At 51.6% G+C, this 13410-nt stretch overlaps 1 protein-coding gene across 13 annotated transcripts in view; it reads right to left on the bottom strand.

The window, feature by feature from the left end:
* FOXP4 (forkhead box P4) overlaps positions 1 to 13410 on the bottom strand; it is a 52793-nt gene that overhangs the window by 23055 nt on the left and 16328 nt on the right. For all 13 annotated transcript variants that reach the window (XM_035295590.3, XM_035295595.3, XM_035295593.3 and 10 more), the window contains one exon: positions 10670 to 10889. In XM_035295590.3, coding sequence (XP_035151481.1) covers positions 10670 to 10873 — 204 coding nt within the window. In that variant the 5' untranslated portion in view covers positions 10874 to 10889. The remainder of the gene's footprint in view (positions 1 to 10669; positions 10890 to 13410) is intronic.

Here is a 13410-nt window from a genome sequence, read left to right as displayed (position 1 = left end):
CTGTGAGGCCAGCCAAGCACTCTATGCCCTCTCTGTGGGTCAGTGGAAGGTCTGAAGGCAAGTTCTGAACCCACATTTCAGGAGTACAAAACTTAATCTGCCTCCAGACTGCTCAAGACCCCCTTGGGAGCCAGTACAGTTGCATCCAAGCCCTTGACACAGGGCTCCAATCTTAGGCAGCCCTGGGTTTGAATCCCAGCCACGACCTTGGGCAAGTTATTCCAGTTCTTTGCACTTTAGTCTCCTTATCTGCAAAACTGGGAAACTACCCATCTCCAAATTACTAGGGGGATTAAAGGACCAATGCTTGGCATCCAGTTGGCATTTGGGAAGTGTTCACTCCCTTCAACTTTCATTAATCTCTCAACAATTCTCCATTTCACCTCCTCCAGCCTCTCCCCAACATAGCCTTGTGCCCTGCGCACTTATTAGACGAAATGAGCCTGCTTGTGGCTCACTCTCACATCTTTTGTTCACACATGCACTTGTTTTTTCCATATGGATGCCTATTCTCCAACCCCACCACAAGCACCTTCAAGGAAAAACCTTTTAAGGTGGGATATGGCTGCACTACCCATCGTTCAACAAGGAAGAGCGTGACCACTGTGTACCAAGCATATACACACATCCACCTTCGCGCCTGTTCATCACCGGAGTGAACAGCCAAGACTCCCGAGGCTTTACATCTAGTTTACCTGAGGGTGGTATCTAAATGTGCACTGGCTTATTGACAGTAATGTGTCCTGCAGCAAACCTGGAGCTCAGAGTGGTGTGCTCCTCACAGGCCACCCCCACCCCACCTCCTTCCCCGGGGCTCACACCCAGAGAAGTGCCCTGGGCTTCCAGAGGGAAGCAGGATGTTTCTCCTCTTTCAGATTCACTTTGGAAAGCAGAAATCTGACGTTTTAAGTAAAAAGACTGTGGAAAGAGGAGTAAGGAACCGGGGTGGGTGAGGAAAGGCAGGGAGTCAGGTGGTCATCAGGAAGGAGTCCCTGCCTCTACTACCTTGCTTTTACAAATCCCTCCAGGTCTACTGACAAGTGCTCCTTGTCCTGCAAAGGTGGAGGTAGGATAGGGTGGAGGGGGTACAGGGATCAGAGGCCAGAGCGCAAGGGTTGGGGAAGAAGATGACTCAGAGAGGCTGGCCAGCCTAGGCGACCCAAAAAGAGACACTGGTTGGGGCGGGGAGATGAAGCACTCCAGATCCCTGGGGAGCAGGAGGGAGCAGCAGGGGAGGGGCTTCTGGGGAAAGCTGGGGGCTCAGTCTCTTGGGGTGGGGTGGGGAAGTGGCCAGGAGAGTTGAATTCACTCCCTACTGACTCTCTTACTTTGTGGTTTCCTGGAGCATGAAATTACATGATTTACAGGAAAAAAAATGACAAGACCTTGCAATCTCATTCTTAAGACTTCCCTCCGTGTGACAGGCCCTTCTCACTGCCCCGCCCCCCCCCCCCCCCCCCATCCCACAACCTTTCCTTCTTCCTGCCCAGGCCAGTGCCCTCCCCTTTAGGCCAGATTAGAGCCAGGTAAGACCTTAGGTCTGGCCAAGGCTCCCCTCTCCCACCTTCCCACCATTCCTGCTTATATGAAGGTCCTCACTCACCCACTCCTCTCACATCTACGAAGTACCTGCTGTGTGCCAGGGACCAGGCTAGATGCTGGGAATATAGAGAAACAGAACATGGCCTCTGCCCCCAGGGCTCACAGCTCAGGTTCTATGATGGTAAGTCTCTTATAAAGAATGATAAGGAACTAGTCAGCCAGAATCGAGGGTGGGTGCCAGGGCTCAGAGAAGGCCTTCTACCTGGGGAAGTCTGAGAAGGCTTCCCAGAGGAGGTGGCAACACTAACTGAAGTCTCACCATCTGAAGGGAGAGTTCACACGGCGAATGTGGAGGGTCACATCTACCACTACCATGCTGCTGCATCAGATGTGTTCACAGTGCCTCCTGGCACCGGGGCCTGGAGATCACTGGACCTCCCACCTCCAAGAGACGTGGGAAATAACGAGTCCTAACTCTGGCAGATCCAGCCCCACTTTCTTTGATGATGCCAACCGGACTGGGGCCTCCTTGAAAGCACAGATGTTGTCAAATGTAGCTGTGAACCCCCACCGCCACCCACCGGTATACAGCAGCCATGCGATACCCACTCACAAAACTCCTTTTAGTCTAAGCTGAATACGGTCAGCTGGCACTAAGCTTAGCAGCTAACATATGCCTTGCAGTTTCCAAAGCACTTTTTCAAACATTTAATGGAAGCTTCACAACATTGAGCTAGGTGGAGCAGGTATTGATGTCCCTATTTTACAGACAAGAAAACTGAGGCCTTAAGGTTGCACAGCTAGGAAGTGGGAGAGCAGGGCTTACCCCACTAAGGGGTCTCCAATCTGTGCAGAGTACAGCAAGGCCATCGAATCTCCCTTTCCCTCATCTGCATGTGTTCAGCCCTCCAGTGAGAAAGGGAAGTGAAGATGCAGGTAGAGGAGGAAGACCAAGAAAGGAAACTCCAGGGGAAAGGTGGGCTCAGGTTCCCTTTCCTAGAGACAAGAGATACCCAAACACAGCCCTGGGTGAGTAAGATGTTCAGACACCCACTTCAGGAAGAAGCCATTATGGAAAACTTAGGGGAGGAAGGAAGAGGGGGCTTAAGCAGAATGGGAATCAGGGAGTCATTTGGCCTCTCAAACCTTACTTTTTCCCTCCTTCTACCCCTTGGACTGAAAACCAAATGTCCAGCTCTGTGGTTTGGGGATGACATCCAGTTTTCCTCTAAGGGAGGTGTAGTGTCCATTCATGCACGGACTTCAAGAGAGATTCGGATCCAAGTCCTGGCTCCACCATATACTGGGTAACTTTGGGCAAGTCAACATCTCTTTGAGCCTCCATTTCTTCCTCTGCAAAACTGGAACACAACCCCATACTTTCTTTGTGGGGTTCCTGGGAAAAGCACATGGGACTATGCACGTGGAAAAGCACATGGGACTTAGCACACTGCCAGGCACCCAGTAGGTCCTGGACGAACACTATTACTATGATTGATCTTTCACCAGCAGCTCCTGGTCATTTGCCTGGTGCCACCCAGAAAGCCTTGCTAACCAACCCTCTTTCAGCCCAGCCCCCATTTCCCCTCAAGCTTAAGAACTCAGTCTCGGTAATGAAGCTGAACTCTCCTCCCCCATCCCCCATTCAGAAGTCATTAGCAGGATCTCCACAATTAGGAACAAATGGCTTATAACGGATGGCATCCAGGGAGGGCGGTTGGGATGGAGGAGAATGAAGCTGTAGCTTTGGGGGCAACAGGGAGCTGCTATGAATAGAAAAACAAGTCTTGGTGCTGTGGGGTCTCTCTCTCCCCTCCAGGATGGGATCACACTCCTATGTCTGGTTCTGGGAATTTGGGGTTGGTGGGAGGAGTGGGAGAGGGGTCATTGTCTGCAGGAAGCCAGGTGCAGGGCTGTTTACCAGCCCTTTCAGCAGGCTGGAGGGTCCAAGATCTGTGTTGGGGTGCCAGCCTTATTCTTTGTGTGTGCGGGAAGGTGGGGACGTGATAATCAGGGGGATGAGCTTGAAGGGCTGCTGAGAATGAGAAGTTGAAGAGCATGGGCCACAGCCCTGGAGAGCTCCAAGTGTTAGAGGGTATTGAGTCCAGCATTTCTCAAATTGCTGCTCATGGCCCAGCAGTGGGTCACAGTATCAATTTAGCAGGTAAAAGTTAGGAATTTTCTAGTTCACTGATAAATGAAGAAATAGAGATACAGAGATGGGCAGTGATTTGCCCAGTGGGACACAGTGGCAAAAGCAGAACCTGAATGCACCAGACCTGAAACTGGGCTCTGCACAGGGAAGAGAAACCGAGCGCTGGCAGGCGGGATGGAGGAGGTACTAACACATTCTGGTTTAATTTGGATTGTGGTGAGGGGCAGCCAAAAGAAACAAACTCTAAACTTCCTTTGTCTGCCTCTGGCTGGTTTTGGCAAAACCGGGATTCAGTCTTATCTAAATTGTCTCCATAATTAATTTTCACTGGGAATTGGCTGAATTTAGGAAGAGGAGGGACTAGAAGGGTATCTGAGCATGCTGGCCCACCTCACCCCATTCCAAACCAGAAAAGCATCCCCAGGAAAGCCTATCACTTTTACCTCCAGAGCCACAGCACAACTACTAACTTAGCAACAATTTAATGAGTGGTTATTAAGCCCCACAGGGCACTCAGTGTCCTCAGCACTGGGGACTCAGTGTCTTTAAAGGGGCTCACATTCTAATAGGCTGAGACATACACTGCACAAAGAGTCAAGCAAACTCTGAGCTGGTGGTGAGTGTTACACAGAGGCTGGCTGGCTCTGTGGCGTGTGGCCAGGGAAGGGCTCTCTGAGGAGACACATCAGGAAGAGGCAACTCTTCCAAGTAAGAGTATCTGAGGTGGAGGGAACAGATGGTGCAAGGGACCTGCTGTGGGAAAAGCTGGGTATATTATGAATTGAAAAGCCAGTGTGGCTGAGAGAAGAGTGGCCTGAGAAGAAGTCCCAGAGCTGTGCAGGGGCCAGATTACACAGGGACAATGATTTTTTATTTCATTCTACACTTGAAAAATCACTGGAAGACTTAGAATAGGAAGTGATAGAGTCTTTCAGGGTAGACACTTAACTTACTGCTAGTAAACAATGGATGCCTAGTACGTACCCATTGGTTCAAAGTAAAGAAGGAATACCTCTTCATCTGCCGCTCAAAATGCAACTCCTCAGGGGCCAGAGGGTGGAAGAAAGGGGTACAGGAAGGAGGAGTTGGAGAGCAGTGGCCCTGACTACTAAGGGCACTGATCTTGGGGGAAGAAAAGTTCTCAACCAGCTAGGCTTTGTCCTCCAGCAAAGAGACATAAAAATGAGATTACACAGAGAAGGGGGACAAGGAAGGTGGGGAGAGGAGACTATAAAACCCCAGAAGTTATTCTGCACCCTTTTCCCTTGGAAAAAAAAAATGCTTTTTGGAAAAGGCTGTAAATTTTTTTTACACCAACCTCGTAAAAATGACATTGGCGCATTCTCAAATTAGAACCATTAAAATGAAAACCAGCAATGCACAGACACAGACAGGCCCATGTGGGTGGGAGACGACTCACATCCTGGGCGTACAGCCCCGGTTTCAGGACCACTTCCCCACCAAGCGCCTTGAAAATGCCTCCGCTCTACAAGGAACTAGTCTCTGGCCTCAGAGAGATGAGAATTTACAGCTGAACTCAGCAGCGTGGATGAGGGAGCTGCGATCCTTCAAAGGGCTCCTTCATTCTCTTCATTCCCCGCACCACTGCTCTCAAACTCAGGCAGGCTTTACACCAGCAGTGCCCGGTCTCTGCCCGCTTCCAGCAGTGATGCAGCCCAGGACTCATTCGACTCCTGCAGCCAAAACCAGCTCTGCAGGGTGTCATGAGAGGGAGGGCCAGAGTCCTCAGTGCCTGGAAGGAACCCTCTGACCACCAGCAAGGAGGTGAAACCACCAAGGTGGTGGATGGCTGAGATGTGGTGGTGCAAAGTTCCCATGATCACTTTCCTCACTCATGGCGTTTGGAGGTGGCTAATAGACATACTTCCCTCCCACCCGTATCTGTGGAGTTCTCTGGAAGTGGGTCTGTGCCAGGGTCTGGGTTCTGAGCTGCTTCACTCTAGCCACTTCTGCAGTGTAGGGTTGGAGTGCGGGCAATGGCGGAGGGGATGGAGTTCTTGTCCTGAAGATTCCTACTGGGCGTTCTCAGAATAAAGATGCTCCCCCAGGGGAAAAGCTAGCTCTCCCATTGAGGGTTCCAGGCCAAGTTCTGCCCTGATGAGGTGACCCTAGGATGCAGCCTTCCCCGCTTCAATCCTCAAGATAAATCCTTTCTCAGAAGGAACATTCACCTCCCTTCCCCAAATTCTCCTCAGTATCCCCAGTTCTAATCAGCAGGGACAAGAATTCTGCCATAAAGGGGAGATGAGGGAGGGGAGAAAAAGAGGGAGCTCAGAATTCCATATTAGGAGGGAAGCTGGGGGCTCTCCTGCTGGCTTACTTTTAGTCCCAAGAAAGCAGGGGTCTGCAGATCCCTCCTCCAGGCCCCAGCCCCATACTCTGCCCTTCTAGCACTACTCCCTCCTAGGGGAATTTTCCAGCTTAAGAAACTGGGCTGCCTTTGGCTCACAGGGACCTGGGAGGGGTACAATGGGGGACGGTTAAGGCCCTCTCCCAGCCACAGCACTCCCCAGCTCCTCCCACCTCCTACCTGCCTTCCTCTCACTGTGTCCAGGCCAAGTAGGAAAGGGCAGTTTCTGAGTGTTCTCCAGCAGCTGGTATGAACTGGTATGATGTGCCTAAGCTTCCTCTCTGGAGAGTCCAGGCCCCAACTCTCCCTCCGTGCCCTGGCTACTCCACAGGAGGGGCTCATTCTCCAGAAAGAAAAGGAGAATGCAGAAGGTATGCAACCAGACAGGATCTGGGGCACGCAGGCAAGAGTCCTGGAGAGAAATGGGCCCTGGACCTGCAGACGAAAGACAACTGTTGAGTGAGTGAGTGTGTGAGTGTGTGTGTGTGTGTGTGTGTGTGTGTGTGTGTGTGTGAGAGAGAGTGTGTGTGTGTGTGTGTGGTGGGGTGGGGGGAAAATGCACCCTCTGAATCCTCCCCTTCCCCCGCTGTCATCCCTTTAAGTAGCTTGGGCAGAGGAGGGCCAGATGGGGGAGGATAAGGGAAAAAAACCTTCCATTCTTCTTTTCCCCTCCCCCAAGTCCCTGACATTCCCCCCATCTCGTTGAAGGGGGGTGAGTTAAAAGCCCATTAATGTGCAGAGCCCCCCAACCCTTTTGAATCTCCTCACAGGATGTGAACGGGGTGGGATTTGGCCCAGTTGCCACGGCAACTGCGATGGGAGTTCCCAGACGCTAGGCAACCCTCCCGTGACCCTCGCTGACCTGTCACCCCCGCAACCCATGGACAATGGGAGTGCGCACTCTAGAGGCCCAGGACGCCTTTCAGGCGGCCTCAGCACCACCACCGGCGGCTCTGCCTGCCCCCACCTCATCAGCTCAGCCCTCCTGGCCCCAACTTCGCCAGTGCACGCAGACCAGCCCCCAAGATATCCCCTCCCAAAATCTGGCACATACTTCTAGGCTCCATCACCCCTATCAGAGAGTCCTAAGGGTATGTGTGGGGTCCTACTGGGAACATTTTCATACAAGTGAAATCAGATTAGGATAAAACACAAGGGCAACTTTCAAATAAAAGAGCCATCCCACAGGGTAAAAATGCAGGAAGGGGCACTGTGGTAGAAGCATTTGCCTTGGTGAGGGAGGGGATGGATGGGCAGTGGGTGTGTCTACAGTCTAGTGTATTCTTTAACAGCAGCTGGGGATCACCAGTGCCAGCTGGCCAGCATGGTGCCCAGTGCAAAATAAGTCTGAAGGTGTTTGCAGATTGACTGACTGCTCCAGAGCCCACTGCACTTCCTGCACCTTCCCCTCAGGGTAGACAGATTCCCCATGGGGTAAGACTGCAGACTTGGTGAAGCCCCAGGGACAGCGTGGAGGTGGCAGGGCTCTGTCACTCACCAATGACCAGGCTGGGATGAGGGAGGCAGAAGCTGGGGCCTTGAGGGCTGAAATGGGGCAGCCAGCCAAAGACCCTCTCCCTCTAGTCAAACCTGGCCTGGAAGCCAAGCCAGGTCACCCCCCAGCCTCTGTTTAAACAAGCTCCCAGCCTGCTGGTTGCATGGAAACAAGTGCCTGCTCTTGTTCCGAAGTGACGTGGCCACCCTCTTCAGCACTGTTTGTTTCAGCCTAAAGTCCTGTCACAGGCCTGACTTCTGACTCGACCTGTTTATCTCTCTCCTCTCTGTCAACTCATTACTCCCAAAGGCCAGGATTGCATTTCCAGGGCTTGTTTACCGAGAGCAGGGGAACAAGGACCGACAGACAGACGGACAAAGGCAGAGGGGCCTGGAGAGCCACGGAGGGTCCCAGGAGAATGGGACCAGTGCGTTGTCCACCGACCCTCTCCCACCCCAATTCCTATCGAGTTTGCAGATGGCGCTAGAGTGGCTATTTAGGGCCAGCGGGCAGTGCTGCTTTTATATCATCACAGAGCCCTTTCAGGTTGGAAATGAAATGCACTCATTTACGCATCAACAGACATTTCTTCAGCTCCCACTATACTCGAGGCCTTGCTGCCTCCATTTCCCATGGGGACTGCATGATGGAGAAGAAGTGAAGGGGCAGGTGTGCTGAGCCCTCAACTCGGAACTGGGAGACTGAGGTCTACGCAGTCTTTGTTGTGCCATCTCCACAAGTCAGTGCCTACCTATGGCTGTCTCATCTGTGAAATGGGAATAATCATATCGACCTAACAGGGATGGTGAGCTGATTTGATGACAGCATATGCGAAGGCCCCAAAGCACCAAACAGAAGAAAGGCATCTGTTTGTCCTCTAAGGACTTTGTGGTTGGGGTTGAGAAGGAGCAGGAACCCAAAGGGCCAGGCTCTCTTTCCTGTACTTGTTTAACCTACAATTAGGAAGTTTTATTGTTGGGAACCAGAAAATGATACCCTTGAAGGTCCCCGAAAAGCTTCATTCATACACGGAGGGTAGAGAATAGCCCACGGACTGTTTCATTTCAATTGAAACTCTTGTCATTTTAGGTTTGCAAGGTTCTTTTCACAGTTTGGAGCCAAGAAAACCTTTTTTAAGTCTCAAATATGTTCCTTGGCCCTGGGCACTATGCCCATAGTGAGCCCAAATGGATAAAACAGCCCTCTGCCTGCCTCCAACTCCCCACCCCAGTTTATTTGTGAAACAGATATAGGATTTTCCAGGACTGTGGGATATTCCCCAAAACAAACAGCAGTAACTGGAACGTGGAATACAGATGGGAAAACATGGCTCATGTGCGATGCAGAACCAAGAAACCTGATCAGTACAGACAGTTCTGTCTTTCTCCACCCCAAACATTTCCCCAGTTATCCAGAGATCTGTATTCATTCTTCACTTTCAGTAATTTTTTAAAAGAAACTTTCCAGTTTCAGTACTCCCGAACCTCCATCACATTCAAAATTTTTCATAATTCTATTTCAGAGAGGGAAGAGCTGGCCATACAAAATGGGTGGCCTTGGGGATTCCTGGTGGGGCACGTTTTGCTATTATGTTGGTAAAGGGTAGGATTTTGCCCTTTAACCTTCTCTCCCCAGCAGACTCTGTGGGTCTCTTCCCCAACCTGCTTAGGAAGGCATGGGAAATGCCAGCAAACTCCTGAGGACTCTCTCCCTAGGGAAGGGCTTCAGGCTCTTCCCTACTCCAGTCTCCACCACTGGCAAGAGAAAGTGATTTTTGAGGTCCTCCATTCCGCTCACATCCACATCAACAAGTGAGCTGCACGTGTTGCACACCCAAATTGCATCCAATCCTAACAACTCTGTACTTGAGATGCCAAGGAGGCCAGGGCTCAGGAAGGCCTATGACTCTGTCAAGGTCATGCTGCTGGTTAAGGGGCTTGCTGGGACTTAACCCAGGTTTCTTCAATTCTTGCTTTAGTGCTGGCTGACCAGCTCCGTGCAGGGGTGCCAAGCTGCTGATGGTGCTGCTTCCAGTCTGACTTCTGGTTCCAAGGAATATGGTGGGAAAGGGGCTCTTAGGGGTTATGAAGTTGGGTTGTAGGAGAAGGAGGACAGAGTCCTAGGGTGAACTTGAGAGAGACAGCAGGGCCACAGAGGGGCACATGAGGGCACTGTGGTACATACGTGTATGCACGTATGAGGCAGGAGTGGGGGACTAAGGGAGGTACACACAGGTCCCTGCTTCTCCATGTTCCTAGCAGACCCCCGAGGGCCAGCACCACTGGCAGTGGTTCCAGGAGCAGAGTCAAATTAGAGAAAGACAATCCCAATGCCAAGGCTGGCTGGGCAGGTTCTCCTCAACTTGTTGAGCATGATTCTCCCTTTTTCCTTGGGTGGGACCAGGACATGAACCCCTGCTCTGTTATCACCCAACCAGATCTAGGCCCATCCTAAGTGTCTCTAGATCCTCGGAGAGGCTGGTCTTAAAACTCCTGAACTCTGTTCTTAAGGATGGAAGAGGAAATATAAGACACAGATAGGGGTTCCCAATCTGAGTCCTAAAAATGGAGGCTTGCCTTTGCCTACCTCTTTTGGCCTTTACTCAGCTGCCTGGGCCTCTCTTCACAGCTTGGAAGCTTGGATTGGAGGCCCAGGCTGACTCGGACGCGGAGAATGTTTAGCAACAGAAATAATGTGAAGACCCCTGTGTGCACAGCACTCTCTTAACCCTGTTCAATTAGCCAGTTTCCTAGCCAGTGTGTAGGTGAAGAGTGGAGTGCCCAACAACCCAACATGCCAATCTCATGCCTGCTGCCCAGGTGCGTGTCTGTCTCTTCTTATTGGCACTTCTGGGACAGTTTCAAGCTTCGTGATCTTAGACCTCTGAGTCCCACTTCTCTCTCTTGAAAATGCTGTGGTAGCCCAAGGCTCCAGGTGGCCACCAGAATGGGAGGGCACACAGGGAGTCCTCAGAGGCTGAACTGTCTTCAGAATGGTAGTGATGCCACCTGGCAGGGAGTGCTGCTCCAGTAGCCAGGATGAAGTGGCATGAGGCCTAGTGCCCCATCTCCCCCTCCCTGATACCCAAAGGCGCACCAGCTCCTACCTGTTGCTGCTGGAAGTGTAGCAGCTCCGCAGGGCTCATCTCACCATTGCTGTCTGCACCCGTGGTCATGTCCCTGCCCGTGCCACTTGCGGTTGTCCCTGTGGCCCCACCGCTGCTACCATCGGCTTGCCCGGAGAGGCTGCCCACGCCATTCTGACCGGATGGAGCCGACCTGATTGTCTCTGAGGCAGATTCCACCATCATGTCGCTCTAGTGGGAACTGGAGGAGGAAGAGAGACATGGGGGAGAGGCTGAGGCTCAAGGCTGAAAGTGCAGTGACTGCTGATCCCCAAAAACACAACCATCACCACGGGAGGAGCTGGGCATCCATTCCTCCTCAACTTCCCAGAGGCTGCTCCTGGGACACCTGATGGAGTGTGGCCCCTCTTGATATCCCCGGAGGTAAGGGGTAGCTCCACATTCCCCAATGTTTTTTTGACTTCTAGGAGACCTTGTGCTGGGTGGGGAAGGGAGGAGAGAAAGCCCTTGCACTGGCCCTCTCGGTGGGTTTTTTTGTCCCAGTTGAGGTTTGCACTGTTTATAATAATGACATGAAGCAGGGCTTTTTTAGTTGAAGACAAAGTCTCACTCTGTCGCCCAGGCTGGAGTGCAGTGGCTCTATCTTGGCTCACTGCAGTCTCCGCCTCCTGAGTTCAAGTGATTCTTCCACCTCAGCCTCCTGAGTAGCTGGGACTACAGGCACCCACCACCCTACCTGGCTGATTTTTTTTTTAGACGGAGTTTTGCTCTTGTCGCCCAAGCTGGAGTGCAGTGGCTTGATCTCGGCTCGCTGCAACCTCTGCCTCCTTGGTTTAAACAATTCTCCTACTTCAGCCTCCTGAGAAGCTGGGACTACAGGTGTGTGCCACTATGCCCGGGTAATTTTTAAGTATTTTTAGTACAGACAGGGTTTCACCATTTTGGGGAGTCTGGTCTTGAATTCCTGTCCTCAGGTGATCCACCTGCCTCAGCCTCCCAAACTGTTAGGATTACAGGCATGAGCAACCAAGCCCAACATTTTGTGTGCATTTTTAGTATAGACGGGGTTTCACCATGTTGACCAGGCAGGTCCCAAACTCCTGACCACCTGCCTCAGCCTTCCAAAGTGCTGGGATTACAGGCATGAGCCACAGCGCCCAGCCCCACTATGGGTCTTAAACCCACGCCAACAAACCAAAGACAAAAGTTATTCACTAGGGACCCACCATATTACTGCCTTCCCACCCGCACCTGAAATGGACTTTGTGTTTGCTTCCATCCCAGGACAGACCACCTTCTTCAGGCCACAGGAAGTCCAAAGCAATAATTATTCTACAATAGAAAAGGCCGCCACTTGCCCAGCACCTACTGGGAGGCACACACTGGGCTTGGGCATGGAAGTGTGCAATGAAGGAAGCCCTGGTTCCATTTTCCATCTTCCATTTTAAAGCCCTCAGCCCAGTGCCTGGTCAAAAGTAGACACTTTTAACCTCCAGTGTAGCTGGGACTATAGTCATACACCACCAAGCCCGGCTAATTTTAGTAGAGATGTTGGCCAGGCTGGTCTCGAATTCCTGGCCTCAAGTGATCCACCCGCCTTGGCTTCCCAAAGTACTGGGATTAAGGGATTATAGGCATGAACCGCTGCACCTGGCAAGGTTCCACTATCTTTAGTACGAAAAGCTCTTCTCAAATTCTGGGGGTTCCCCAACTACCCACCAGAGTCACAGTACCTTGAAAGGAACATGGATTTCAGTCAAACAGGTCAGATCATGCTTGGTATCCACTACTAATATTTGACACATCTTAAACTCTCAGTTTCCTTGTCTGTAATAGGACAATGTTTCTCGGCACCTACGGGGGATTGGTTCCAGCACCTCTGGGGATACCATAATCTCCAGAGGCACAAGCCCCCCAGTTTGTCTTGCAGGACCTGTGGATACAAAAGTTGGCCCTCCCTATCTGTGGGCCCTGCATGCTGAAAATACTGTACAGTATTTTCCATTTGTGGTGGACTGAATCCACAGATATGGAACCTGTGGATTAAAAGGGCCAAGTATATTTCATCCCAGCCTCTGAGTCTTTTGAGGAACCCACAAAACAAGCATGTACATGGCACCTGACAGAGCAGGCCCCAGTATTGATCAGCGCCTTCTCCACCCACCCTAATTGTAAGGGTGGGGACATTGAGACCCAAACAGGTCAAGGACTTGGCCCAGATAGCACAGAGATCATCAAGGGATAGAAGCCACATGAGCATTTAGCAAGGTCCGTGGAAGCCAGCCAGTTTCTTTCCCCCATTTGGTCTCCTTCGGCCTAGGCAGACCCTATAACCACATGGTCTCCTTTACTCAACTAACAGATGAGGACCTTGTAGGTAACCAATGAGAAACTGCAGAAAGAGACTGGACTGTGATTTCTCTAGTTCCTTCCCCAAAGCATCTCCTTTCTACTCCCAAATTCTCTCCTTTCACTCCAGTACCTGGCCATTTGCTCAGCTTTCATCCTGGCTGGAAGCAGAGTAGGGAGGAGACAGGGAACTACAAGGGGTCCACAGAAGCCACATCGCTGTTTCTGTGGCCCCTCGCTGTCTGTGCCTCTGGGTGTCACTGTCCCAGTGAATCTGAGTGGCCTCCCAAGTGCTGTGTATTTATGAATTTCTCTATGTTCCCAAGGGCTTGTTCTTCCCCCAACTCAGCTGCTACTCCACTCCTAACTTCTGAGAGGAGCTGGGCTAGGGTAAGGGCAGTATGGCAGTGATG

This window comes from Callithrix jacchus, chromosome 4 (genome assembly GCF_049354715.1).
Source record: "Callithrix jacchus isolate 240 chromosome 4, calJac240_pri, whole genome shotgun sequence".
Lineage (NCBI taxonomy): Eukaryota > Metazoa > Chordata > Mammalia > Primates > Cebidae > Callithrix > Callithrix jacchus.
The sequence above is the reverse complement of the archived record's forward strand: the minus strand, read 5'-3'. Positions and strand labels throughout refer to the sequence as shown.